Below are 26,625 nucleotides of genomic sequence, written 5' to 3' on the forward strand. Positions count from 1 at the left end.
TATCCCACATTATATGCTCATAAGAAATTTAAAAGTCCCATAACTACACCAGATTACCACCTATTTACCGATGGGTCAAAATCCAATACTGGAGTCGGAGCAGCATTTTACGATCCACAACTACTCATTAGCTTTAAATATCCGTTACCTAATAATTTAACTATTTTTTCAGCAGAATTATATGCCATATACCAAGCCCTCGTATATGTTCAGCATTTGCAATCCAAAAAAATAAATATATTCAGCGATTCTCAAAGTGTTTTACAAGCTCTGCATTCACTCGCCCCTCATACAAATACATATGTCTACGAAGTCAAGTCTTTTCTATTTCGACTTCAAACATCCGGTTTTGTTATAACGCTAATATGGATTAAATGGCATAATCGGCACGTAGGCAACGATATGGCCGATATAGCAGCGAAAGACGCCAATGCAGATACCGCGAATATATTACAAATCAAAATTCCGATTCCTGACTTCTTTCCACATATCAAAACTGCAGCTCAACACACACGGTGCACACAATGGCGATTATCTGCTCGTACGAAAGGCCAACATTACTATCAAATTCAACCGAGTATTCCCACTCTGCCGTGGTTTGCAAATGGTACGTATACACGACGTCACATTACCAATATTATCCGACTACGTTTTAATCATGCCTTAACCCCAGTATATTTAACTCGATTTCACATTACGAACGACCCAACTTGTTCCTGTGGAGAATCTGAGGGCGATAGTGACCACCTGTTTTTTCATTGCCCCCAATATGCACATCACCAGACCATTTTAATGCAGAAATTACTCAAAGTTCAAGTATCTTTCCCTACACGACTTTCAGTTTTGTTGCACCAACCTACGCCTACGATCATTACTATTTTAAACGAGTACCTTGATAACACTCACATCACATTGTAATTATGATTTAGTTTTTCAGTTGTTTTTGTTCCGACATGTTTGTGAGGTGGCACTTCTAAATGTCCATGGTGAGTAGATACTGTCTCAAGGTTTTTATTACTTTCCGATCTTGTACAGTGTAACACGTTACTCCTATTCCAGCTTACTAAGTTCTTTGTGTCCCTGCTCAGTACCGAATGTAATGCCTCCATGAACCTCCTCATACCCTATATAATTTTTCTTCTTTAAGTGCATCTATCTACGTGTGATCATGCTAAAATCGGGCATTAGTGATGTAATCTTGTGCTTTTGGTGATATAAGTGTAATATATTAATGATCTTGTGACTGGGAAAGAATTTTTTGAATCCCAACTAAATATCCGCAAGACAAGACAAGACATACTTCGTACTCAGAAAACATTGTAAACTGCATTGGTGTACTACTTTATTGAAATTGTGTGCGCGTGTAGAACTAGTACAAATATAATACAGTATTGTGTCTGGGTGAAATAACGAGCCCAAATCAACTTCACGAACAGAACAGATCTACTCTGTATACTGATTGTTTCAAGATGGCGGTTGAGTGCTAGTCAGTGGAAGTAAATAATTTCAAATTTTTGTTTGCTATAGGTAGGCCTAGTCACTGATTATAGCTGTAAATTACAGACGTAATGTACTTGCAAGATGAAGATGGAGAATGTTCCGAAGAAGGTATGTCGAACAATTGATTTCGTAAGTGTTTTGGCTGCTAAAGAGTTCAATTTAAACTTGAATCAGTGTATGGCGTGTTGAAGGAATGAAGTCTTGAAATGAATGGGAGTGTTGATCTTCATGTATTTTCTTACATCATTCCTTGAAGAAAAATATCGTGTCAGTGTTCCGTGATTTTAGCCGAATTAACTCTGATGCAACATGATATTGAATATGGGCGCGTTTTGTTGGCATTTGCTGTTTTGTTCGTTCATGAAAAGTGTGTATAGACGAAATTAACTAAATTAGGACTTGGTAGATAAATTTTCAGTAATACAATTCTCTCTGGCCTAGAGAGGCGTCTCTTCAATGTCTGTGACATAACTTTATAGTTTGTGGTAAATTCTAACCTGTGTTTCCAGAGATTGTGGAAAAGTAATTAGTGTGAAATACGCTTTTATCCCTAAAGTAGCCGGATTACACATCTGAATTTATCTGGTATTTAGGAAGGTGCAAGTGCTGTGCTACAAAGCATGTCATTATGGAATTGAATTTGCAGTTCTTTAGAAAGCAATTTATTGCATTCTTGGTTTGTGTCGTGCCTCCGGCTGTGTGGATGTCAAACAGTTTTGTGTTCACTCAACACGGTGGTGTTTAGTATGATTGGAGGTACATGACATTTGTTGAATGTGGTGTGAAAGCTGTCTACCTTGTTGGTAGCACCCAAAAAACACTCTTTATGTGCTTAATAATTATACTTTACCATGAATTTGAGTATTTCTCTATCAGTGCAAGATTTCTATGTAGATCGTGCTAATTTTTTTCAGAGAGAGGTCTTGAAACAATGAAGACTTGTAACGTGAAATACAGTTTACTCTTTGTTTGCACCCTTTGACATAATGTAGAAATTTGTTCAGAATTTAACCTTAGATGACTCTTTCCACTTTAAACTGTCTGAATGATTTATTCTGTGTGCCCTGTTTTGTGTTCTGGAGTAGGTCTTGCCTCACACTGCTTCATTGCTTTCCCCAGTTTTGTGGGATGGCGTGTTGTTAAATCAGTGTTCTATAGTGTCCCCACCAGGCGAGTTGGCCGTGCGGTTGGGGCACGCAGCTGTTAGCTTGCATCTGGGAGATTGTGGGTTCGAACCCCACTGTCGGCAGCCCTGAAAATGGTTTTCTGTGGTTTCCGATTTTCACATCAGGCAAATGCTTGGGCTGTACTTTAATTAAGGTCACAGCCGCTTCCTTCCCACTCCTAGCTCTTTCCTGGCCATCGTCGCCATAAGACCTAGGCCTATCTGTGTCAGTGCGACGTAAAGCAACTAGGAAAAAAAAAATTAGTGTCCCCAATTTGTGACTAAACTTAGATGAGTACTCAGCTTTCATTTTTTTACTTTACAATTAATTATTGGTTTAGTGCAGACCTATGAATTTTAAACAAATATGGGCAGTAATATATATAGTTGCATTGTGTGGTAGCAATTGTGTATGAGCAGTGTTCTCCCCTGGGACATTTTTAGTGGGTTTTAATGATTTTTTTTTACAGACCCCCCCAGCTAACATAACCTAGATATGTACTAGTTGCATAATATTAATACATATTTGAGTCATTGGGTTTCAAAATTAAAATACAAATATCGTAAAACTGTTTATTAAAATTATAAATCTTTATTAATGTTGGCATAATTGCATCAGTTACATCAGAGTTTAGGCCCTAAGTGTTTGGTTTGACTATCATGTAGTGTGCACGAACGGTGCCTGGATTAGCATGGAATCACATGTGAGCGCTCTATTTCGCATGACTTGCAAACCTGTATGGCACTCCACAGCAACTGAGTGGTAAGCCCCAGTGTTACATGAATATGAACGAGCAGTAGAACACTAGAATTTCAAACTGTTATGTCTTATTCATATTAACAACACTAACTGCAAATTTGAACTGTTTTAGTGTTTACTTGTCTGAAATAGTTAAAGTCCTGAGGGGAAAAAATTGAAATGCTATCATATTCATTTTTTACGTTGTATTCCCTACCCGGCTGACAAAAATTTCTGGTGAGAACACTATGAAGATACGACAAGCTAATATCAGCTGGTTAGTTCAAGTCAAGCTGAAGAGTAGGACGAGGATGTGTTGAACATACAGTAAACTAACTTATATTCTTGAGTGCTATTGTAGAAGAATATATAAAAACAGATCTTGGGGAAAACTTCATGGCTTCAAGTGGAAGCAATAATAAATGTTGAATTTTTATTCAGAATAAATAAGGTCTGTAGCTGCTCATTAAGTGGCACACTATAGGTGTACTTTATTGTAATCAACTACGTTCTATAATCTGGAACATAGATGAGCTGCAGGCTTATTTTGGAAAAAATTAAAATATTATTCTGTTGTGGGGCAACATCCATTTAAGTGATCTCTTATAATTTCCCTCTTAATCAAACATTCAGGAAGAATTGTACTAGGAGTAGTACTGATATTATTTTATGAAATTGCAGAGGAGTTTTCTTTATGATTTTTATAACACCACTCCTTGCAATTTGGAAACATCAAGACTATTGTATGAAGATTTCCTTGACATAAGTGATGTCTAGTGGGAATACTGTGAGAAAATAGTATATCTAGTAGGAAACTCAATTTTTAATTGATTTACCTATTTAAAACTACTTCATTTCTTTCTTTGGTTTATGTTGTGAATTCAACATTGCTGCTGTGCAGATTCTAATCACATATATCAACATGCACTTCAAAATTAAAGTAGAATCAAAATTGAATTGTGGTGTGATAGTCTTGATTGTGATCTTCATCGGTAGTTGGATTAAACTATGGTACCTGCTTGCTTTTTGAAATATAGAAACAAGTATGCACTTATACCGATCATATAAAATACTTGCCTCTAAAGAAGACATTTGTTCACATTTTTTATGTCCATTCCTCGATGATACTACACATATTAAAATGAAAACAGACACACAATGAAAACAAACTGTATAACAATTAACCATTGAAATGAAAAGTGTTCATTATAATTTTACCTTCCGCAGCCCAGCACTCGCTACATTCAACTGTGCGCGGAACGACTGTCGTTTGTTTACACGCGTGGGAAGGATGTTGTCAAGAGGCGCTCAGTGCTGCCAACCTCTGTACTTAGGAACCAATGAGTGGTACTTCGATAGTTGGTGGTAGTGTTTATTGTTACATTGGGTAGACCTTTGGTCTGGATTGATTCTTGCCGTGTGAACGGTTAGGATAGGATCTGGACAAGAGCATTGGTCTGGGCGGTTAGAAGCCGCGAAGCGGCCCTATGTCCCCAGTTTTGTGAGGAAACACTATTGGTCTGGACAGTTAGGATTCTCGTTGGGACAAGACAATTTGTCTGGACAGTTAGGATTCTTGCCATGGACAAGATTATTGGTCTGCACGGTTAGGATTCTTGCCGTGGACAAGATGATTGGTTTGGGTGGTTAGGATTCTTGCCGTGGACAAGACGATTTGTCTAGATGGTTAGGATTCTTGCTGTGGTCAAGACGAATGGTCTGGACGGTTAGGATTCTTGCCGTGGACAAGTCCATTGGTCTGGATTGTTAGAAGCCGCGAAGCGGCATTAGGCCTCTAGTTTCCTGTGGAAACACGATTGGTCTGGACGTACGGACATTTAGGATAGGACCTGGACAAGTCCATTTAACATAAGTATTAAATTAAATTACTGCTGTTGTGTATTTCACATTGTTTCCTTTACATGGTGTTTTCTCTTTGTGCTTTTATTCAGCCGGTGATGGCAATGTAATGTATTTAGCAGCATTGATGGCAATGACTTGACATTCTATTCACGTTGACCAATGAGAATGCAAGTAGTTACTTTAGCTATTGCCGATGGCTGGTGCCGGCAGGTGCTACTCTTAATAGGTTATAAAAGTAAATGTGCTTCTAAGGGTGGGATGGTGGGTTCCTGGACATTGCAATGAACATATCTCTCCTCTAAATGGAATTCCAAGTAAGATTTGCATTATTTTCGCTTCCGTATAATGTTAAAAACTCTGGGCTGCGGAAGGAAAACTTATACCAAGTGTTCTTTGGGCACTCAGTACACAAGATTCATTGCACAGTGTTTCATAAAGTGATCCCTGGTCATCCACCATAATGGGGCCAAATCCTCTGGGTAAAAGGCAGGCACACTACCCCTACACCGTGGGGCCGGCTGCGTTGTAATTAAGCATCTTAATGAGGAGTATTTCCACCCCTCGCATGGATAACACCTTCACATGCTTCTGACAAGGTGCCGCATGTTCATTTGAGGCAGACTTCCTAACTCATCTGAAAGGGTTTCATCGAAGAATTACAGTGTTCGGGTTGGTGGATTTGTTGCTGAGATGCATTGCCCCATTTGGTCGTAGCCTTGCTCGATCAGATTCAAATTGGTACTAGTAGATGGCCACTACGTTCATTGCACGTGGTGTTCTTGCAGGAATCTCTGAACGATGTTAGCATTGTGCGCTCCAGCTTTATTATGCATGAATACTGCATTTTCTCCAGGTTGCCTCATGAGGAATCATGCGTAGCACCAAGATCTCGTCAGTGTACCAGCAAGCAGTTACGGTTCCATTGCGAATGATCAGGAGATATGCTTTTGTGTTGAGAATTACTGTATATCTGCTCACAACTCAAAAGATCCACCTCCATAAGCAATGGTAGATTGTACATCTGTCAGATTAAATCGCTCCCCACTTCTTCTCTAGACTCGCAGACTCCCATCTGAATGATGTAATGCAAAACGGGGTTAATCCAAGAACAGCACAGCAGTGTTCTCCCCAGAAATATTCGTCAGCCGGGTGGCAGGAATGAGTAGCTGGGCAGGGAATACTACACTAAATATAATTATAACATTTCAATTTATTCCCCTCAGGGCATTAGTAATTATAATAATATGGCTGCAGCCACCGTGTGCAAGCATTTTAATTGGATGCCATCTTTCTCATCAATTTCAACATTCCTTTTCACTTAGGCCTACTAAATGGAGTAAACCAAACCTTTCTTAGGCATCTATGGTTGAGTTTTAGTGAATTTTATCAGGTAAACACCAAAAGTGTTGCCAGAGATCTTTTACATGCTGACGTACGACGTGGGATGTTGAATGGACTTTTTCATTTTTCATTTCAAAAATCCTACTACCTGTGCTGTGTTTGGATTCAGTATCTTAGGATACGGAGGCCAACACTCGACCTCTGATCCACTGAGGGTGTTAACAATGATATCACATTTACAGTGATTTGCAATATGACGCATTTACTACAAAATTGAACTCTTTTAGTGTTATTATCCCAAACAAGACATACCAGAGTATTTTGAATTTCTAGTGTTTTACTGCTCATTCATAATCGTGTAACACTGGGGTTTACCACTAGGTTGCTGTGGAGTGATATCATGTGGAATCCAGTGCTCACATGCGATTTCACGCTAATCCAGACACTGCTCGCACTCGACACTATGTGATAGTTAAGCTAAACATTTAAACTCCAATGTAATTGATGCAATTATGCCAACAGTAGTGAAGATTTATAATTTAATTAAACAGTCTTAACGATATTTACATTTTAATTTGGAGCACCCTATGATTGAAATACTGTATTTACTCGTGTATTAGACCCCCTCACGTATTAGACCCCCCCTTGGCTTTTCAAGACGAAGAAAATGAAAAAAAATTAGTGTCGCATACAAGAATCCCCCCAGCGCAATTCGTCAGAGAAGAACGATTCCCCTTCGAAGCGGCTACCAGCCGTATGCAGCTCTGATGACATCACACAAATTTGTGAACCATGCAATGAAAACATGCGTCGAAGTCATGTGGTACATCTGTGTTTCGTAATTCAGAAATGTCCGCCTCTGTAGTGTAGGCCTACTGCAGCTCTGATGACGTCGCACAAAGGGATGAATAGTTTCGTGTCCGACCTGCACATTGCAAAGACACATCAGTCATGTGTATATGTCTGTGTTTTGTATTTAAGAATGTCCGCCATCGTAATGGTTAGCACAATTACTGTAGTTCTCATGAGCCTGAGTTTGATTCCCGGTACCGTATTGCCAGAGATTTACGAATGGCAGTAAGATTGATTGGCGGTAAAAATGGTACATGCAACTCACTTAATATAGGCAGGTGAGATCATTGACAAAGTGATCGTTTAATATCTCGTAACTCGGGCCAATATAGGGTTTTTTGGGAGAGAAGTAGGTTTAAAACATGATAAAAACAATCCAATCAAAATTGTTTTACTCGCCAACGTACCTAGCAAATAATAATAATAATAATATTGATTTTGGGAGACGCCAAACATACTAGGGTATGCATTAATAAAGAATGGGGGACGACAAACTTACAAAATAAAACACATTACCACCACATCTCTAGATATCCATAAATGCAGCAAACTTTCCTGTTATTTATTTTTATTTTCTCCGTTGTGGAACTTTTGGCACTATCCGGGCGATACCATACCTAACCTAAACAATGCTGTCTCTCTTATCTCATTTACAGCTGTTTAGGTAAATCCTGATTTGATAAATATAGAGAACAAGCATGAAATTTACTTAAAAATAAGGGTCTGGCTTTCAACAGCCGCAGTTATCAAAAGAATGCTTGTATTACATTCAGAAATACAATTCATAACGTACGCTAGTTATCAGCTGTTGGTTTGACATGCTTTCAACAACACTGCTTTATTCAGGAGTAGCTTCTGCTACACATACACCAGCTGGGAATATCAGAGACCATTTCCAGAAACTATTTGGGAATAGCTTCAAACAGTTTGGACTCTAGAGTCTGGAACGAAACTATTTTTAAAAGGTTCAAAAAGACGGGACCTCGAATGCTTTCGGTCTCGGTTGCAGTGCGTGGCTGATGAGATGGCAGTGAAGATGACGTCACTTGGAATAACGACACGCCGGTAGCAGGAAAGTTAGCGGCACTAGACAATTAAAATGAAAGCAGTGATCAGGTTTACTGTGTATAGGCTTACTTCTCAACTGGCAGACACAAATGACTGGCCATTGAGTTATTTTGTATCAGTATTGCATAATATGATAATACAATACCCTTATCCCTTTTCTGCGGGGTCAAGTATGAAGTAAGACGAATCTCCATAGCGAGTTCTTACGAGGGTATGCCCTTTCTGACGTCGACGTCATCAGAGGAATTAATGAGATGAAACGAATGACATACGAGTAACTAAAACGGATTATATTTACTTTATACATAGGCCTAAAAGTCGTGTTCACCATTTATTCACTTTTTAGATTTAGAAATACTGCCTTCCAACGAAAATAGCCAGTATAACTCAAATAGGAGGGGCGTACTATATTGTTTATTGTACGCCTGGGTATGGTTCACATTTCACTTTTGAAGGTGGTGATGTGTAACTGGTATCTTGTTCCACCATTTGGTAAAAGCACACGCACAGGGGCCAATGAATGCACTCATCATAGCCATTTCATAACAGTGAGCGCAGGAGCAGACAACACGGGAAGCAACAGTCAGGGACAGCGCTATACGACTTGGTTCCTATTAAAAAAAGGCGTGACTACTGCAGAAATTCATCGGCGCTTGGTTGCAGTCTGTGGAGAACATGGGACGAACATTGCCTGTGTCGAACAGGCCATCCAAGGAAACAAATGCATCACATTTACGGAAATGGAGGCAGCCACGGGAATTAGCCGAAACACCCTGCAGCGGATTGTGCATGGCCACTTACAGTTGGGGAAGGTATCATCCACGTGTGTGCCTGTACTCTTGTCTGCAGACGAAAAGCAGAGGCATGTGGACGTGTGCAGAGTACTTTTGTAATGCCATGATCAAGATCCAGCTGACTTTGTGGCTAGGCTTGCGACTGGTGATAAGACATGGCTCCGCTGCTGCCATTGATCAAATGGTATTCACGGTGCTGCCACACGCACCATACTCTCCCGTCTTGGCACCAAGTGATCATCACCTGCTCGGGAACATGAAGAAACCTCTGCGTAGGCGCTGTTTTGCGGATTTAGCAGAACTGGACACAGCTGTCAAGGCATGAGTTCGCAGCACGCCATAAGAATAGTTTCAGGAAGGTCTGGAGAGACTGACACATCGATGGCAAAAGTACATACAGTTACAAGGAGATTATGTTGAGAAGGTGGATGTAACAACTAATGTGTAATGTACTTCTTTTGTGTAGAAAAATATAGTGTAAAACAATATAGTACGCCCTTTGTACGTTCAGAGATTTGTTAAAGAACAGTGTAGAATGTTTACATGTACAATTTATAGCTCTTTATAGCCTAGAAGCCGTGTGATCACTGCACAAAATTTGAGGTTATTGTATATTGCCCCCCCCCCTCTTTACTTTATTTGGCTGTAAAAGAGCAGTCTAAAACACAAGTAAATATGGTATGTATTACTATTATGTAATTAGCATACGTCTAGGTTATGTTGGCTGGCTGTAAAAACGGCAGGGCAGTGTGCCCATAAGAAAGGTCCTAGGGAGAACACTGTTCATGCACAACTGCTACCACACAATACAAAGAGAGTTATTATATATATAAATTACTGCTCATATTTGTTTACAATTCGTGGTTCCTAGGGTGAACACTGCACAGGACGCCATTGCAGATGATCTGTAGCAAACTGCTGTCTCCTGTCACAGTGTCGTCTGTCCTGTGTGTAGGTATTTGAGCCAGTCGTCAGGATCTTAAATTGGCCTGCTGAAGCTTGTTTCTGACTGTTTGGTCACCAACTCATACTCCAGAATCCTGCTGTAGGCCCACTTGGAGTGCCCTTGCTGTAACTTGGTGGTTTTGGAGAGCATGTAGACGCACTAAACTATCCTGCCCTGGTTTTATTTAATTTTTTCGCAGAAGGCAACTGACAACACTTCCAGTCTCCTGGAAACATTTCCACAGTTACCAAATCATATTCTGAGCATCCCCTAGGATTCTGACAGTGTACCTCTGCGAATACATTTCTTGAAGCAATGCAAATGCAAGCATGGCCTAGTTCGGTCTGCACAATCAACAGTACATTCCTCCTGATGATGTTTAAGAATATGATTTCACTTTTTTTTTTTTTTGCTAGTTGCTTTACGTCGCACCAACACAGATAGGTCTTATGGCGACGATTCACTTCATATTAGCATAGAGCAAGAATTCTGAAGGGAGCCATTCCAGAACAAATCCTGAAATTTTTCTTTTACTTTTGGTTTTAGGGATGTTACAAATCATCTACCTTTAGCTCCTAGGAAAATGATTTGGCAAATATATAGACAGGAAATCGGCCACAGACATATTGCAAGGTTAGTATTGCGGCATTTACCTAAAGATAAAATGGGAAACAACGGGAAATATTTCAGGGACGACCAATGGTGGGAACGGTGTCCATAGCGTCTTCCGGCGGGAAAACGTGAGTCGCATGCACAATAAGGCATTGTAAACAAAAAAATTTAATTCTAATTATAACAGATACACTACTTAATGCTTCATTTTTTATTTTCTATATTGCCGAAGTATGTATGGATATTCCACACTCGGATAATCAGGAGTTTGCATATAAATTCAAGTTTACAGTAACCAAGCGTAGGCCAACAACTGTACACGTACAGGTGTGTACGTGTACAAGTCTTTAGTTGCTGTTAACAGGAGGCTAAAAAGTTGTCCACGTTGAAAGATAATGACATTCTGGCAGTTAGCCAATATGATAATGTTCTCACGTTACCAGTTATGCTAGCCTCAGAGTTGTAGTTGATCAGTCATTGTCCTTGTGTTCCCTGGATGGCGATTCTGATACTGAGTTTGATGTGGTTCAAATGTTACACCCCTTGTTGGGGGCTTCTGACACATCAAAGAAATATTGCAGGTCAACACTCCATCACTGATGTCTGCTGGAAGTTAGGATGGACATAAAACAAGTAATCATATTGTTATGGTATTATTATTTATATGAAAATATTGTGAGTGCAACTGGGTAAATTAACAGTGATAAAATAGTCACATCCACAGTTCATGGTGTGGGTTACTGTAGTCACGTCCTAGATCGTGAACCATGGGCAATGGCTGAGTGGCCTTGTAAGTGGTCCTGAGAGTCGAGATACCAGTTACTATGGAATGGGAGTGGGCATCTCGGACATATTCTGAGTCATGGCCCTCCTTGTGCTCAGGCGGCTAGGACTATACAATCCACCGGTGGTCCATAACCCGTTAGAGGAGAGATCCTCACTTGGACTATGTGTAAGTAGGGTAGCATCCTGCTTCATAAATTTACAAAGCTCAGAACATTTTAAGCAAGCCTCGGACCTATGGGAGAAACTGAGTCCCACTCCCATTTGACAGGCAAGGGACTCCTTGGAAACAACTTGGCGAACGAAATGGAATTCGATGGGGAGCTATCAATATTAATGGGGCTTATGGAAGAAAGAAAGTAGAACTGGCTGAGTCAACAAAGAGGATGCATCTGGATGTGCTAGGAGTAAGTGATATTCGGGTAAGGGGAGATAACGAGGAAGATATAGGAGATTATAAAGTGTACTTGACGAGTGTTAGGAGGGGAAGGGCAGAGTATGGGGTATGGCTGTTTATCAGGAATACCATTGCACGCAACATAGTTTCTGTTAGGCATGTAAATGAGCGAATGATGTGGGTAGATTTAGCAGCTGGAGGAATTCGAACGAGAATAGTCTCAGTGTATTCACCATGTGAGGGTGCAGATGAGGATGAAGTTGACAAGTTTTATGAACCATTGAGTGACATCGTGGTCAAGGTCAACAGCAAGGATAGAATAGTGATAATGGGCGATTTCAATGCCAGAGTTGGAAATGCAACTGAAGGATACAAAAGGGTGATTGGTAAATGTGGAGAAGATATGGAAGCTAATAGGAATGGGAAGCGTTTGCTGGACTTCTGTGCTAGTATGGGTTTAGCTGTTACGAATACATTCTTCAAGCATAAAGCTATTCACCGCTACACATGGGAGGCTAGGGGTACCAGATCCATAATAGACAATATCTTAACAGACTTCAAATTCAGGAAACATGCTAGGAATGTCTGAGTTTTTCGGGGATTTTTCGATGAGTCAGACCACTATCTGATCTGTAGTGAACTAAGTATCTCTAGGCCTAGGGTAGAGAAAGTGAAATGTCTGCAAACGAGTAAGGGTAGAAAATCTCCAGGACGAGGAAATTAGAAGTACATGGATATGATTAGTGAGAAGTTTCGAACCCTAGACAGTAAGCAGGTTCATGATATAGAAAGAGAATGGGCGACATACAGGAGGATGCTGTAATAGAAACGGCAAGGGAATGCCTAGGAACAACTGTGTGTAAAGATGGGAAGAGGCGATCATCTTAGTGGGATGATGAAATTAGAGCAGCTTGTAAACGTAAAAAGACGGCTTGTCAGAAAAGGCTTCAAAAAAGGGCCGAGGCAGACAAGGAATTGTACGTAGATGAAAGAAACAGAGCAAAACAAATAGTTGTTGATTCCAAAAAGAAGTCGTGGGAATATTTTTGTAATAACCTGGAAAGGCTAGGTCAAGCAGCAGGGAAACCTTTCCGGACAGCAATAAAGAATCTTAGGAAGGGGGGGAAAAAGGAAATGAACAGTGTTTTGAGTAATTCAGGTGAACTCATAATAGACCCAAGGGAATCACTGGAGAGGTGGAGGGAATATTTTTAACATCTTCTCAACTTAAAAGAAAATCTTCCTGGTGGTGTTGCAAACAGCCAAGCTCATGGGGAGGAGGAAAATGATGGTGAAATAACGTTTGAGGAAGTGGAAAGGATGGTAAATAAACTCCATTGTCATAAAGCAGCAGGAATAGATGAAATTAGACCTGAAATGGTGAATTATAGTGGGAAGGCAGGGATGAAATGGCTGTATAGAGTAGTAAGATTAGCATGGAGTGTTGGTAAGGTACCTTCAGATTGGACAAAAACAGTAATTGCACCTGTCTATAAGCAAGGGAACAGGAAGGATTGCAACAACTATAGAGGTATCTTATTGATTAGTAAACTAAGCAAACTATTCACTGGCATCTTGGAAGGGAGGGTGCGATCAGTAGTTGAGAGGAAGTTGGATGAAAACCAGTGTGGTTTCAGACCACAGAGGGGCTGTCAGGGTCAGATTGTCAGTATGCGCCAGGTAATTGAAAAATGCTACGAGAGGAATAGGCAGTTGTGTTTGTTTCGCAGATCTAGAGAAAGCGTATGACAGGGTACCGAGGGAAAAGATGTTTGCCATACTAGGGGACTATGCAATTAGAGGTAGATCATTAAAATGAATCAAAGGCATTTATGTTCATAATTGGGCTTCAGTGAAAATTAATGGTAGAATGAGTTATTGGTTCAGCGTACTTACAGGGGTTAAACAAGGCTGTAATCTTTCACCTTTGCTGTTCGTAGTTTACATGGATCATCTGCTGAAAGTAATAAAATGGCAGGGAGGGATTCAGTTACGTAGAAATGTAGTAAGCAGTCTGACCTATGCTGACAACTTCGTCTTAATGGCAGATTGTGCTGAAAGTCTGCAGTCTAATATCTTGGAACTTGAAAATAGGTGCAGTGAGTATGGTATGAAAATTAGCCTTTCGAAGACTAAATTGATGTCAGTAGGTAAGAAATTCAACAGAATTGAATGTCAGATTAGTAATGCAAAGCTAGAGCAGGTCGATAATTTCAAGTATTTAGGTTGTGTGTTCTCCCAGGATGGTAATATAGTAAGTGAGATTGAATCAAGGTGTTTGTAAAGCTAATGCAGTTCACTCGCAGTTGCAATCAACAGTATTCTGTAAGAAGGAAGTCAGCTCCTAGACGAAACTATCTTTACGTCTGTTTTCAGACCAACTTTGCTTTACGGGAGCGAAAGCTGGGTGGACTCGGGATGTCTTATTCTGAAGTTAGAAGTAACAGACATGAAAGTAGCGAGAATGATTGCTGGTACAAACAGGTGGGAACAATGGTAAGAGGGTACTCAGAATGAGGAGATAAAGGCTAATTTAGGAATGAACTCGATGGATGAAGCTGTACACATAAACCGGCTTAGGTGGTGGGGACATGTGAGGCGAATGGAGGAGGATAGGTTACCTACGAGAATAATGGAGGGTAAGAGAAGTGGAGGAGACCAAGACGACTATGATTGGACTTGGTTTCTAACGATTTAAAGATAAGGATTATAGAACTAAACGAGGCCACAGCACTAGTTGCAAATAGAGGATTGTGGCAACATTTAGTAGTTCACAGAGTCTTGCAGACTAGTGTTGGCTACTGAATGCATGATTCGAAGCAGTGTATCGATTCATTCAAGTATCTGAGTGAATCGATTTACAGGAATAGCGAGCTCACGGCACACAATTCAGCTTACTCCCAGCGGACAGTGCTGAGAGGCGCACTCACTGGACGTTGATGGGGAGCCGTGCTTCCGCTGCAGCGAGACAGTGAATCATGGCACATCGGAAGAATCGTGAACGAGCGCGGCTCAGTGAGACACAAGATACACACGGCTCCTTATCGGCTCACTGGACACTGGCGGGTGGCGGAGAGCCAAGCTTCTGCTGCAGCGAGACATACAGTGAGCCATGGTACACCGAAAGAATCATGAACGAGCACGGCTCAGTGAGACACAAGATACACACGGCTCCTTATCGGAACGCTGGACAGTGGACACTGGTGAAGAGCCTGGCTTCCTCTGAAGCAATACATACATAGCCATGGTACACTGCAAGAATCGTACGCTAAATGGACTCCTGAGCTCAGCTCATTTGAAAATAATATCTTGCATTCACTGTCCTCTTCTTACATGGAGGTTTAAATAAGAGATGGATTTATTTTCAGTGTTAAAAAGGTAGTCAAAACATAATTCTAAAGTAGCTAGTAAGTAGGTAGGCTATTAGGTTATACTATTTATTAGTTTAATGAATTTTAGTATTATAACTCGTTGCCATTTGACAATTAATTAAACTCAACTCTAGCCTGCCCTATGACTATGAGTCATGCTCATGACCACTCAAAAGTACCTGTTTTATATTGGGAAGAACGGCTCAGTATTGTCTCAGTTCGTGTGTCACATCGTTGCACAAGACTTCAATAATATGTGGACAGTAAGTGAGCCGACTGACGCAATAACGTAACCAACAGTATGTTGAATCAGAAAACCAGTGGGCTATTATACATCACGGGTAGCCTATACAAAATGTGGCGATTTAAAAAAATCCTCTGCTCATAGAAAAATAAGTACATATTTTCAAAAATGACTTAGTGAGTTTTACGTGCGGTTAGTATCGCGTAGTTATGCGCTTGCATTCGCGGGATGGTGGGTTCGAATCCCACCGTCGGCAGCCGTTAAGATGGTTTTCCGTAGTTTCCCCATTTTGTAACGTAGGTTGTGCAATATAGTTAAGATATCTTGAGAGCTTTCTCCACAACAAATCTTTCCATCACGGTTGTAAGAAATAAAAAACAAAAAAAATGCATAAACAATATCTATGCATAGGCAACAGTGTGAAGTCGCTCACGCCAAAACAAGAAAAAGCAGAGTGGCTGGAAGCAGTACTGGGGCGAGGGGGGGGATAATAGGAGAGGTTTTACCATGGTAGGTACCAACATCCAAAAAAAAAAAAAAAAAAAAAAGAAGAACACCACCTTTTCAAAGAAATTCTTAGAGTGACCAAGTGTATTGGAACAGCAACTATTATGAGAATACAGTACGCAATTCAGTAAAATGAATCGAATGTCCCATCACTATTGCAGACTGAACGCTGAATTGCATAACAGTCTTTAATGATGATGGATGTATGTATGTACAGTAGGATGTCCCTTATTTTTCAAAGTTTTAATTTTTCAATGCGTAGGTTATTTTTTATTCGTTTGGGCCTATAACACCCGAAAACATTAGTTTTCCTTATTTGGAACAGTGCAACCTGTGCCAACTCGCGCGCAAACATGTCCATACAAGTTGCGTCACAAGAGTGGTGCGCTTTCATTGCTATTGTCACTTAGTTTTCACTTATCGGGTAGCTATCATGGATTGTTTTATATTTCGAAGATGTCAGTGGAACTAGGGAGCAATAAAAAAAGCTTTTTCTTGGTTGGTTGGTTGGTTGGTTGGTTGGTTGGTTGGTGAAGTAAATTGCCAAATAACCGGCGCAAAATTACCATCTAATCGTCAAGTTCTCGCAGAAAAAAGAGACTAAAGCAAATGCCTTCCGCGAGCTCATTGAAATCTGCAACTTTACAGACTTTTGATACACATGAAGACGTAGAAGAACAATCCACAAGCTCTGAAGAAAGGCTGGAAGAATCTCTGCCATCCACATCTCAATCTGTAAGTTCTTCTACAAGAAGAGGAAGAAAATATTTTATCACATCTAAATTAGTTGCAACTTTAGACAGATGTCAACTAAGCATCAGAGATTCTGTTTATATAATTCAGTCTGTAGTAGAAGCACTTGGTCTTAGTTCTGACAATTACCTGATAAACAACTCTTCCATTCAACGCGTTCGAACACAAATGAGAAAAGATAGAGCAAGATCCATTAAATCCGATTTTCAGAATAAGGTGCCCGAAGTAATTACTGTTCATTGGGATGGAAAATTGTTACCTGCTCTGGACGTAAGAAGTTCTAAAGAAGAACGCCTACCAATTATTATTTCATATGACGAGGAAGAACAACTTCTTGCTGTGCCGAAGTTAGACAACTCTTCCGGCAAAGAGCAAGCGAAATCAGTGTCAAATGCCCTTCATGACTGGAACCTGGATGATAAGGTGCACATAATGTGCTGTGATACAACAGCATACAGGACGCTTGAACGGAGTTTGTGTGCATTTAGAGCAAAAACTAGAAAGAGAGTTGTTACTCTTTCCTTGCCGCAATCATATTTACAAACTGGTGCTCAAAAGTGTGTTTGAATCAAAGATTCAACAAATCACTAGCAGTCCTGATATTCCGCTGTTCAAAAAGTTTAGAGACAACTGGAAGAATCCTACTGCCATCGGACCGTGCACCGATATTGTCCAACATCTCTGTGAGGCAAATATTATTGAATTGGTGACGTTTTTTAACAATGAGCAGGCAAAATCGACTGTACGAGATGATTATCGCGAGCTCATTGAGCCCGCTATTGTTTTTCTGGGTGGAGACATTAAAAATAAAATAAAGTTCAGTCAACACTTGTGGTACTTGTCAGAGGAAATAGCCATCCTTTCAATTTTTTATAATGAAGTTGACGAGCAGACTAAAGGAAACATTGTAGAAAACTTACAAAAAGAAAGCTTTGGTGATTCCGGAAAGATATATGTTCCTTCGAAAGAAGAGATGTCTGGCTCTTTATATGGTACGTAGTAGACTAGTAGTGTTTAATCTGGTATTTAATTTAGAACTTATTTGTTTTATTTATAGGCACTACAAGTATTTTTTTATCTTGTTTCAGGGAAATCTTTGAGTGATTTTCTTTCTGTCAAGAGTAAAGATTTATTTTCACGACTGAAGCTTGACAGTGGTTTCCTTCAAGAAATTGTATCTTCATGGAAAGACAACGTGGTGTTTGTGGAAGCTAAAAGGAAGGTTTCTACCTTAAAAGCAGTTAATGACACAGCTGAAAAAGCTGTTAAACTAATCAGACTTTCTTGGTTTGATTACCGCAGATGAAGAACAGAAGCAGTTCTTATTACATTGTGTGCAAGAACATAGAAAAAATTACCCAGACTGTAAAAAAGAGACTTTTAAGAGGAAATATCCAAATGAATAACTATAAAATTTGCATCTTTTCTGTTACAAGAAGAGCATTATATAAATTTCTGTTTTCATTTATATTTCTCTAAAATAATTTTTTTGAGTGATCATCTACAACTACATTTAAGAGACCCTTTAAGCAGCTATTTTCTAAAACTTTTAGGTCCCGTCGGCACTGGTTAAAATTAATGTAGGAAATTGAAATTCTGTACTTGGGTAACTAATAGACTAATAAACACAATAACAGGGTATGCGTTTCAATAAATGAAAAAAAAAAAGTTTTGCCCTTTTAAGGGATACCCTAATGTACAGTAAATACATATTGTGAAGGCTGAGCTAGAACAGTCATTTTTGTTTGTTCCGGACAGGCTGCATTCGAAGCAGATCTGTAAAGGTCTTTCAAATTATACTGGTCAACCTCAAAAAATTTTGTACAGTATGTAGTAAATCCTGGTTGTTAAAAACTGGGAGTGGATGAATGATTGCCCAGTAGTACTGCTACTGAAGTTACGGTGTAACCAATCAGAATTTCATCTGCTATTTGAAAGATAGAAATGCTTGCTGGGTGAATCAGCCCTGTTAAACCTGCTGAAGGATTTGAGTTGATGTTGGATTTGCAATTTATAAGCTTTTCTTCAAATAATTTATTTCTCCATAACAATATCAGCTGTATCTTCAAGGCCATAAGAGTTATTCCCTTTTGTATCAGCATCTGCTTTCTAGTATATTATTAAATTCATGCCGTGAGCAGTGACGAGGCGTGAACTAAGTAGGGAGGTAGACAAATATTTTTTTATTTAAACTATTTTAATCATATTATAGGCCTGTATGGGATTTTGTTTTCATGCATACAGATCTGTATTCAGTATTATATTAATGTCTCCAAAACTAAGGCAAACTCTATAACAATCTATAACCCTATGTCCAGTCATTTTATTTTTAAATATAGACTAAATAGATAGAGGGAGTTGTCAAATAATGACATACTTTTAGAATAAAAATAGCAATATATTTCATTGTTACGTAGATTTAATAAGAGAAATTAGAAATAAATATATTTTCGTACAAGTCACCGTAAACAATATTCTTGTAAATGAGTTCAGTCCGCCTGTCCTTCATTTCAGCAAATATATCTATTACTCTCATCTTGAAGTCTGTCATCTTGCTAAGATGCCACAGCAGCTCCTTCTCTATAGCTGGAGTTCTCTAGTTAGACATTTTCTGGTTGGTCATCAAATTCCATAAATAGGTTTTAATTCGTTTGAAAGCACTCGTAGCGCATTCACTGGAAACTGACGTTAATGAAATGTACAGCATCAAGTTAAGCATTTTTGTTGTTTCCGTATGGAAACTCTGGAATTCATTATTAAGAATGTAAGCAAATAGTTGTTCAGGATATAATACTGTAATATTGGTGGGCAAGAAAATGCATGTACTTGAAGGGTTTTGATGCTGTCATTCATTTATTAAGTGTATGTTTGCTATACTTCGTATTTGAATATTATTTTATTTTTAGACTTGTCTTATAATGAATTAAATTTAAATTAATAACATTAAAAGCATGTCTGATATGGTACCCAACAAGAGCACCATTATAACTGAGATCCAAATACTAGCCAATGAGAGCAAGAAGAGACGCTGGTAAGTCTTGTCTACTGGGCGGAGAGATCTCGCTATAGGATAGTTATTGTTCCACAGTCAGGACCTACAGATAGCGTTCGAGTTGCTCTATCTGAAACCTTTGAAAATCAGAAGGAACATACACAGAATGGACAGTGTCTACTTTCGCGTACGTGCTTTGTGTGACTGACGTGAGCCCTAGCATGGCCAAAGTGACACGAAAATAAGTAAAGCAGGGAATACAATAATGTCACGAATGTGGAAATAATTAATGATCTAAAAAATAATTCAATTAACTAGTCAATATTTTGTTCACAATGTTAAGTGTACATGCTGTCTACCCTGACGCTTCGCCCTTGGCCGTGTTACTTACATAGGTCATCATATTTGCTGATAGATAATTCTGTTGTGAGGTGTTACATTGTCCATATTGTTGCCATAAATTTTCAAGATTTGTCAGATCGGCTATTTGAAACTGACTGATCAGTGGTGTCTATAATGGTTAGATTAACTGAATCGAAACTGAAAAGTAATAGGTTCCGCTATAACAAAATCAAGTCAGTTAGATCCTTTGTTCATATAACTGAGTGTTAAAAGTTTGTTACCAAGCTCGATAGCTGCAGTCGCTTAAGTGCGGCCGGTATGCAGTATTTGGGAGATAGTGGGTTCGAACCCCACTGTCGGCAGCCCTGAAAATGGTTTTCCGTGGTTTCCCATTTTCACACCAGGCAAATGCTGGGGCTGTACCTTAATTAAGGCCATGGCCGCTTCCTTCCCAGTCCTAGCCCTTTCTTGTCCCATCGTCGCCGTAAGACCTATCTGTGTCGGTGCGACGTAAAGTAAATAGCAAAAAAAGGTTTTTTACCTTCAGCATCAAATGTCTGCTTTCTGGGATCTGTCTCATTCATGTTAGCAACTGTTTCCCAGAAATCCTTATTGGTAAAATTCAATCCCCATGTAACCTCCAGTAAATTTTTGAAAAATTTATCATACTTTATATTTCTATAAAAATAAGATGGAAATTAATACTTGCTCTTGAACAACACTATTGGATTTTTTGTCAGTCAAAATTGTGTAATATTGTGAAGTAAATAAATACACTGACTGACAGAGCAAATGCAACACCAAGAAGGAGTGGTTCGAAAGGGATGAAAGTTGGGGAAAAAACAGAGACGGCACGGACGAATAATTGATGTTTATTTCAAACCGATATGCAGGTTACACAATGCGCATGGCATCGACTCAGTAGGATGTAGGACCACCGCGAGCGGCGATGCACGCAGAAACACGTCGAGGTACAGAGTCAATAAGAGTGCGGATGGTGTCCTGAGGGATGGTTCTCCATTCTCTGTCAACCATTTGCCACAGTTGGTCGTCCGTACGACGCTGGGGCAGAGTTTGCAAACGGCGTCCAATGAGATCCCACACGTGTTCGATTGGTGAGAGATCCGGAGAGTACGCTGGCCACGGAAGCATCTGTACACCTCGTAGAGCCTGTTGGGAGATGCGAGCAGTATGTGAGCGGGCATTATCCTGCTGAAACAGAGCATTGGGCAGCCCCTGAAGGTACGGGAGTGCCACCGGCCGCAGCACATGCTGCACGTAGCGGTGGGCATTTAACGTGCCTTGAATACGCACTAGAGGTGACGTGGAATCATACGCAATAGCGCCCCAAACCATGATGCCGCGTTGTCTAGCGGTAGGGCGCTCCACAGTTACTGCCGGATTTGACCTTTCTCCACGCCGACGCCACACTCGTCTGCGGTGACTATCACTGACAGAACAGAAGCGTGACTCATCGGAGAACACGACGTTCCGCCATTCCTTCTTGGTGTTGCATTTGCTCTGTCAGTCAGTGTATATCACAATTAAGAACTTCGATTTCCCACCTAATCAATACTTGATTTATTTCTGATGTATTTGCATTACAAATTCATTTAGCAGTACTGATACCGGACGAGTGGCCATGCAGTTAGGGGCGCGCAGCTGTGAGCTTGCATCCGGGAGATAGTGGGTTCGAACCCCACTGTCGGCAGCCCTGAAGATGGTTTTCCGTGGTTTCCCATTTTCACACCAGACAATTGCTGGGGCTGTACCTTAACTAAGGCCATGGCCGCTTCCTTCCCACTCCTAGACCTATCCTGTCCCATCGTCACCATAAGACCTGTCTGTGTCGGTACAACGTAAAGCCAATTTGCAAAAGAAGCCATACCGTAAAGTGGGGTAACTTCGGCCACTGACGAATAGCATCACTTATTTTCTCCTGCCTCCTACACTGAAAAAGATTAACCACTTGCAACAACTAAAATGTACATACAATAGAATGCTCTATCAAAACTCGGTAGTCAAAAGAACATTGGTGGGCTCATTGTTCAGTCAGTCAGTTTTATTTTTTTGCAGCCCCAACTATTGTGTTGTTTGGCAACAGCAGAAAACAAATTGTTCTCTAGCCCCAGCATTCGATTTTCCATTCCAGTGGTTTATGGGGTCAGAATGTAAGTACGTCTGGTAACTGATCAGCACAAGTTGATGCTTTTTATTCAAAAAGGTTTTTCAGGGAATAGGTTTTTTTTTTATAAAAGTTGTCCTCTTCCCGGGTAACTCCGCCTAAATGACAATCCTGTTTACTTCAAGAACGCTTTAAAAGAGAATAATAAAGGCACAATAACAAATGGGGAAGTTTATCCCAACAGGGAGAGGAAAGACGGTTCCCATTTTCAATGATAGACGGATATTAGTTGACATGGACCACATACATTTAAGAACTTGATTGACGGCCCAGATATTTTCTAATTTAGAACATTGCTTCTTTTCCACCCTCTTTTTCTCCTTCTTATCACTATTTATTATCTTTTGTACCAATACGAATATTTTTGCAATGCAAACTGTAATTTGTAATATCATACACTGCTTGTACGGTCAGGCTAAATAAAATAGTTTCTTCTTTGGGGAAAATGTGAATTTGATGACTATACATCTGTTTCACCACAAATCATTTTAATTTGTTTGTGATTGTTGATACCTAGCGGTCTGCAGGTTTCTAAAAAGCATTCACGGTGGCCGAAGTAACACTACATCGAAGAAAACTTTGTTTCTTGAGTTATTTTTATGGCGGCCGAAGTTACCCCATTTCACGATACTGGTTTTGGCCTGTAGTACAAGCCATTTACAGCTGCCCGTTGCTTGACTACTTGTAGATATTTTCAGATATTTTAGATATTTTATTCTTCCACCATCAAGTACAGAAAATGTACACTAGGTATTGTCAGTATAAATAAAAATAATCTATATACAATATCTTAGTAATTATGCCTGAGTCATTAGAAAAATTATTTTAGCTACCTATATTACGTCAGTTTTTGAAATACCACATTCTAGATACTCTTCTACACTATAAAATGCCTTTTTCCTTAAGAATTGTGACAGTACCCTGTTAAATGCACTATTGTCTAATGTTCGAATAGGTAGTGGAAGCTTATTGTACATCTTAAGCTGTTGATAACAGTGGCTGTTTATGCTTTTACTAAGCCTGGAGTAAGGAGTATCCAGATCATTCTTGTATCTTGTGTCGTGCATGTGAACTGTAGATCTTTCTTTAAATTTGGAAAGATTCTCTTTCACATGCATAATATTTGTAAGAATATATAAACAGGGAACTGTCATAATTTTTAGGCTCACAAAGGAAGTTTTACAGGAGTCTCTAAATTCTAATCCAGCAATTAAATAAATATAAATACATTATTTTATGTGGGACAATTTCCCCATAACCTGATCCCATACAGTATATGAGGGTGAAAGAAAGCATGATAGGATGCAAGTAGCATATCCCGACTGATGCAGGTTTTCAGTTTCCGCAACAGATACCACACCCTGGATAATCTCTTACAGAGTTCTGATGTATGTATTTCCCATGTAAGTCTTGTATCTACATGTAAGCCTAATAATTTAACAGAATTACGGCAGCCATTATTTACAGTGTGATCCAAGGTAAATATGATATTTTCTGTTTTAGTGACGTTAATAGTGAATTTATTGTGATGAAACCAGTTTTCAGCAATTTTAACAGATGTGCTGACTTGGTTTTGTAGTGTTGTGATATCAACATTACTGTTTACGAAAGTTGTATCATCAGCATATAGAACTGATGTGCAGGGAACATTACATGCTAGGTCATTGATATAGACCAAAAAACAGGAAAGGTCCCAAAACAGACCCTTGTGGGACACCTGCTTTAACCGTTTCCATACCAGATTTTTTATCACTTATTACCACCATCTGTCTCCTTTGATGGAGATAGGATGCCATTAATTTCAGTTCATGACCCCTTACTCCATAATAACCAAGCTTGTGAATTAGGATTTCATGCGAGACACAATCAAGGGAGCGTGTCGTGTATTGTTCCTTATGTGGCAAGGACTGGTGTTTGTAACATAGGAGGGAAAGGGGGCGGAGCAGAGGGGAGGGTTTGAGGAAGTGTTTAGATAAGCAGGGTTGTATCTTGCGGAGTCTTGATTGCGTATTTTTGTTTCTGTTTTTTAACATTCTTTAAATATTTTTGAACAGAGGAATAGCTGCATTTTAACTCACTATCCGCATTTTCACTCTCGGAATCACTGTGAACTGTAGGTGGAATGTATTCCAGATCATCATTGTCTGCTGAATTATCAGATTCTTCAGGATCAGATTCATTTTCTGCAATATTTACTTGATAAAACAACGTATACAATTATATTAAAAACTACTTATTTCTGTCTATATAATAAGTAATTAACTTGTGTCAAATTAGAGTTCAGGTCTAAAATTATGTATAAAGTTCATTTGCACTTTTCTCGAATACATTAGATCCGTTCTATCGAAAATGCATATATTGGTCATGACCTCTACTATGATGGCATGAAGTGTCACTGGAATGGCCTTGATGCTCTATTTACAAACACTTGCTGAATTATGCAGTTCTATATTAAAACAGGTGCAATTTTTTTTTGCATGTTTTAAATATTTCAAACTTTGGTAAAATGAGTTATATTCTTCTTATCACTATTATTGAGTGCTTGTCGACATCAGATTTGTCTTGTGGATTTAATTGTTCGATGTTTTGAAGTAAAATGGTGAGGACATCCCTTTGGTTTGGTTTACATAAGTTGTGATGTGTTGAAAACTGACACAGAGTTCTGTTGGAATGTCTAAAATAAAAGAGAGAGAAAAAGAGATTTTTATTAGAATGTTATGCGTTGTGAGCGCAAGTATGTTTTGACTTACTTTCCTGTTATATCCTGCCAGTTGCTTGACTGCTTGGTGGGAGCGTTGTAACTGTTCGACCCTAAGCTTCTCACTAGAGGAGACGAAAGTTAATACCTTGGGACACATGAATATCAAATAAACTATATGTGGCTTGCCCGCAAATTGCCACGCCAGTTGCTTGACTGCTTGGTGGGAGCGTTGTAACTGTTCGACCCTAAGCTTCTCACTAGAGGAGACGAAAGTTAATACCTTGGGACACATGAATATCAAATAAACTATATGTGGCTTGCCCGCAAATTGCCACGCAAATAGAAACGATTAACATTCCATGGTTTCCCATTTCTCTATGTGATGTATGGGCACCAGCGTTACAGTTTTAAACAAAACTGTAAAGCAAAATTTATATTTACTAGCATAGAGACTTATACTCAAATCACAGGGGTAGGATTTTAAATAATTAACCATTAAGTATCGTTTGAGAAAGAAAATTAACGCAATATAAAATACAAATGAATTTATTATACAAAAAGAATGAGATGAATCGGAAAAGTTCCTTAAAGCGTGGAGGGATTTAGAATTTACGTTACTGAAATTACTAATTGCTTGTTTTATCTTTTTGAAGTTCACCAATTGCAGTTTCCGTTGAAGTCATCTGGTTTCCGTGGTTACTCGTTCTCTTCTTCTTGATGTAGAATTGACTCCATGGACATCCTTCCTTCTCTAATGTGGTACGGGCTATCTGGACCAGCACTCCCTAATTGGATAGTCTTTAAATTAGACATTGGCCCTATACTTGTAAAAACTGATCAGCATTGATCGTATGAGGAGAAAATTCAGAGATATGAATTTTTCCATGTTAGTAGAAATCTCAATCCAACTGAGCTATACTATTTATACGGTACAGACTTGTACCAAATTCCATGGACTTGAACTAAACATAGTTCTTCGTCCAGAAGATTTACTGAATATAACACAAGCCATAAGCTTGTTTCGTCTCACGCAGATCCGATAACATGACCGCAGATAAGTACTGTCTTGGAGAGACCACACAGTGTCTCAAAATCAATAACGTCGTTCAAAGTAGATGTTCACAGTAGAAGTAGCGATGTGAGTTAGTATCTGTGACTCCATGTTAGATAATATCACCGGGCTCTCCCCACTCTTGATAATAGCTCAATATCAATTCTCTATATAACGAAGCATCTGATTCGTAGATCGCATTATCATCTCCCCTTGTCTTCTTTCTTGACGAGTCCACTAGGCGTGGCGATGATGTAGTCTGCAAGCCTAGCCTTGCACGCAGGTCGCTGTTTACTGCCTTGGCTCATGAGTTTAACCCAATGACTCGTGTAATTTTCCTCTGCTATAAGAATAACCTTTTCCGTATACACAAATATGAGATGAAATGACAACAACTATGTCTCAACATATTGACCATA

At 39.4% G+C, this 26,625-nt stretch overlaps 1 protein-coding gene across 3 annotated transcripts in view; it reads left to right on the forward strand.

The window, feature by feature from the left end:
• Positions 1–1,404: 1,404 nt before the first annotated feature.
• The window catches only part of LOC136864144 (serine/threonine-protein phosphatase 4 regulatory subunit 1), a 1,196,145-nt gene continuing 1,170,924 nt past the window's right edge, over positions 1,405–26,625 (forward strand). The window contains exon 1 of one of the 3 annotated variants that reach the window (XM_068226182.1): positions 1,405–1,608. In XM_068226182.1, coding sequence (XP_068082283.1) covers positions 1,569–1,608 — 40 coding nt within the window. In that variant the 5' untranslated portion in view covers positions 1,405–1,568. The remainder of the gene's footprint in view (positions 1,609–26,625) is intronic. The other 2 variants (XM_068226183.1, XR_010859276.2) reach the window with 2 other exon arrangements.

This window comes from Anabrus simplex, chromosome 2 (assembly GCF_040414725.1).
Source record: "Anabrus simplex isolate iqAnaSimp1 chromosome 2, ASM4041472v1, whole genome shotgun sequence".
Lineage (NCBI taxonomy): Eukaryota > Metazoa > Arthropoda > Insecta > Orthoptera > Tettigoniidae > Anabrus > Anabrus simplex.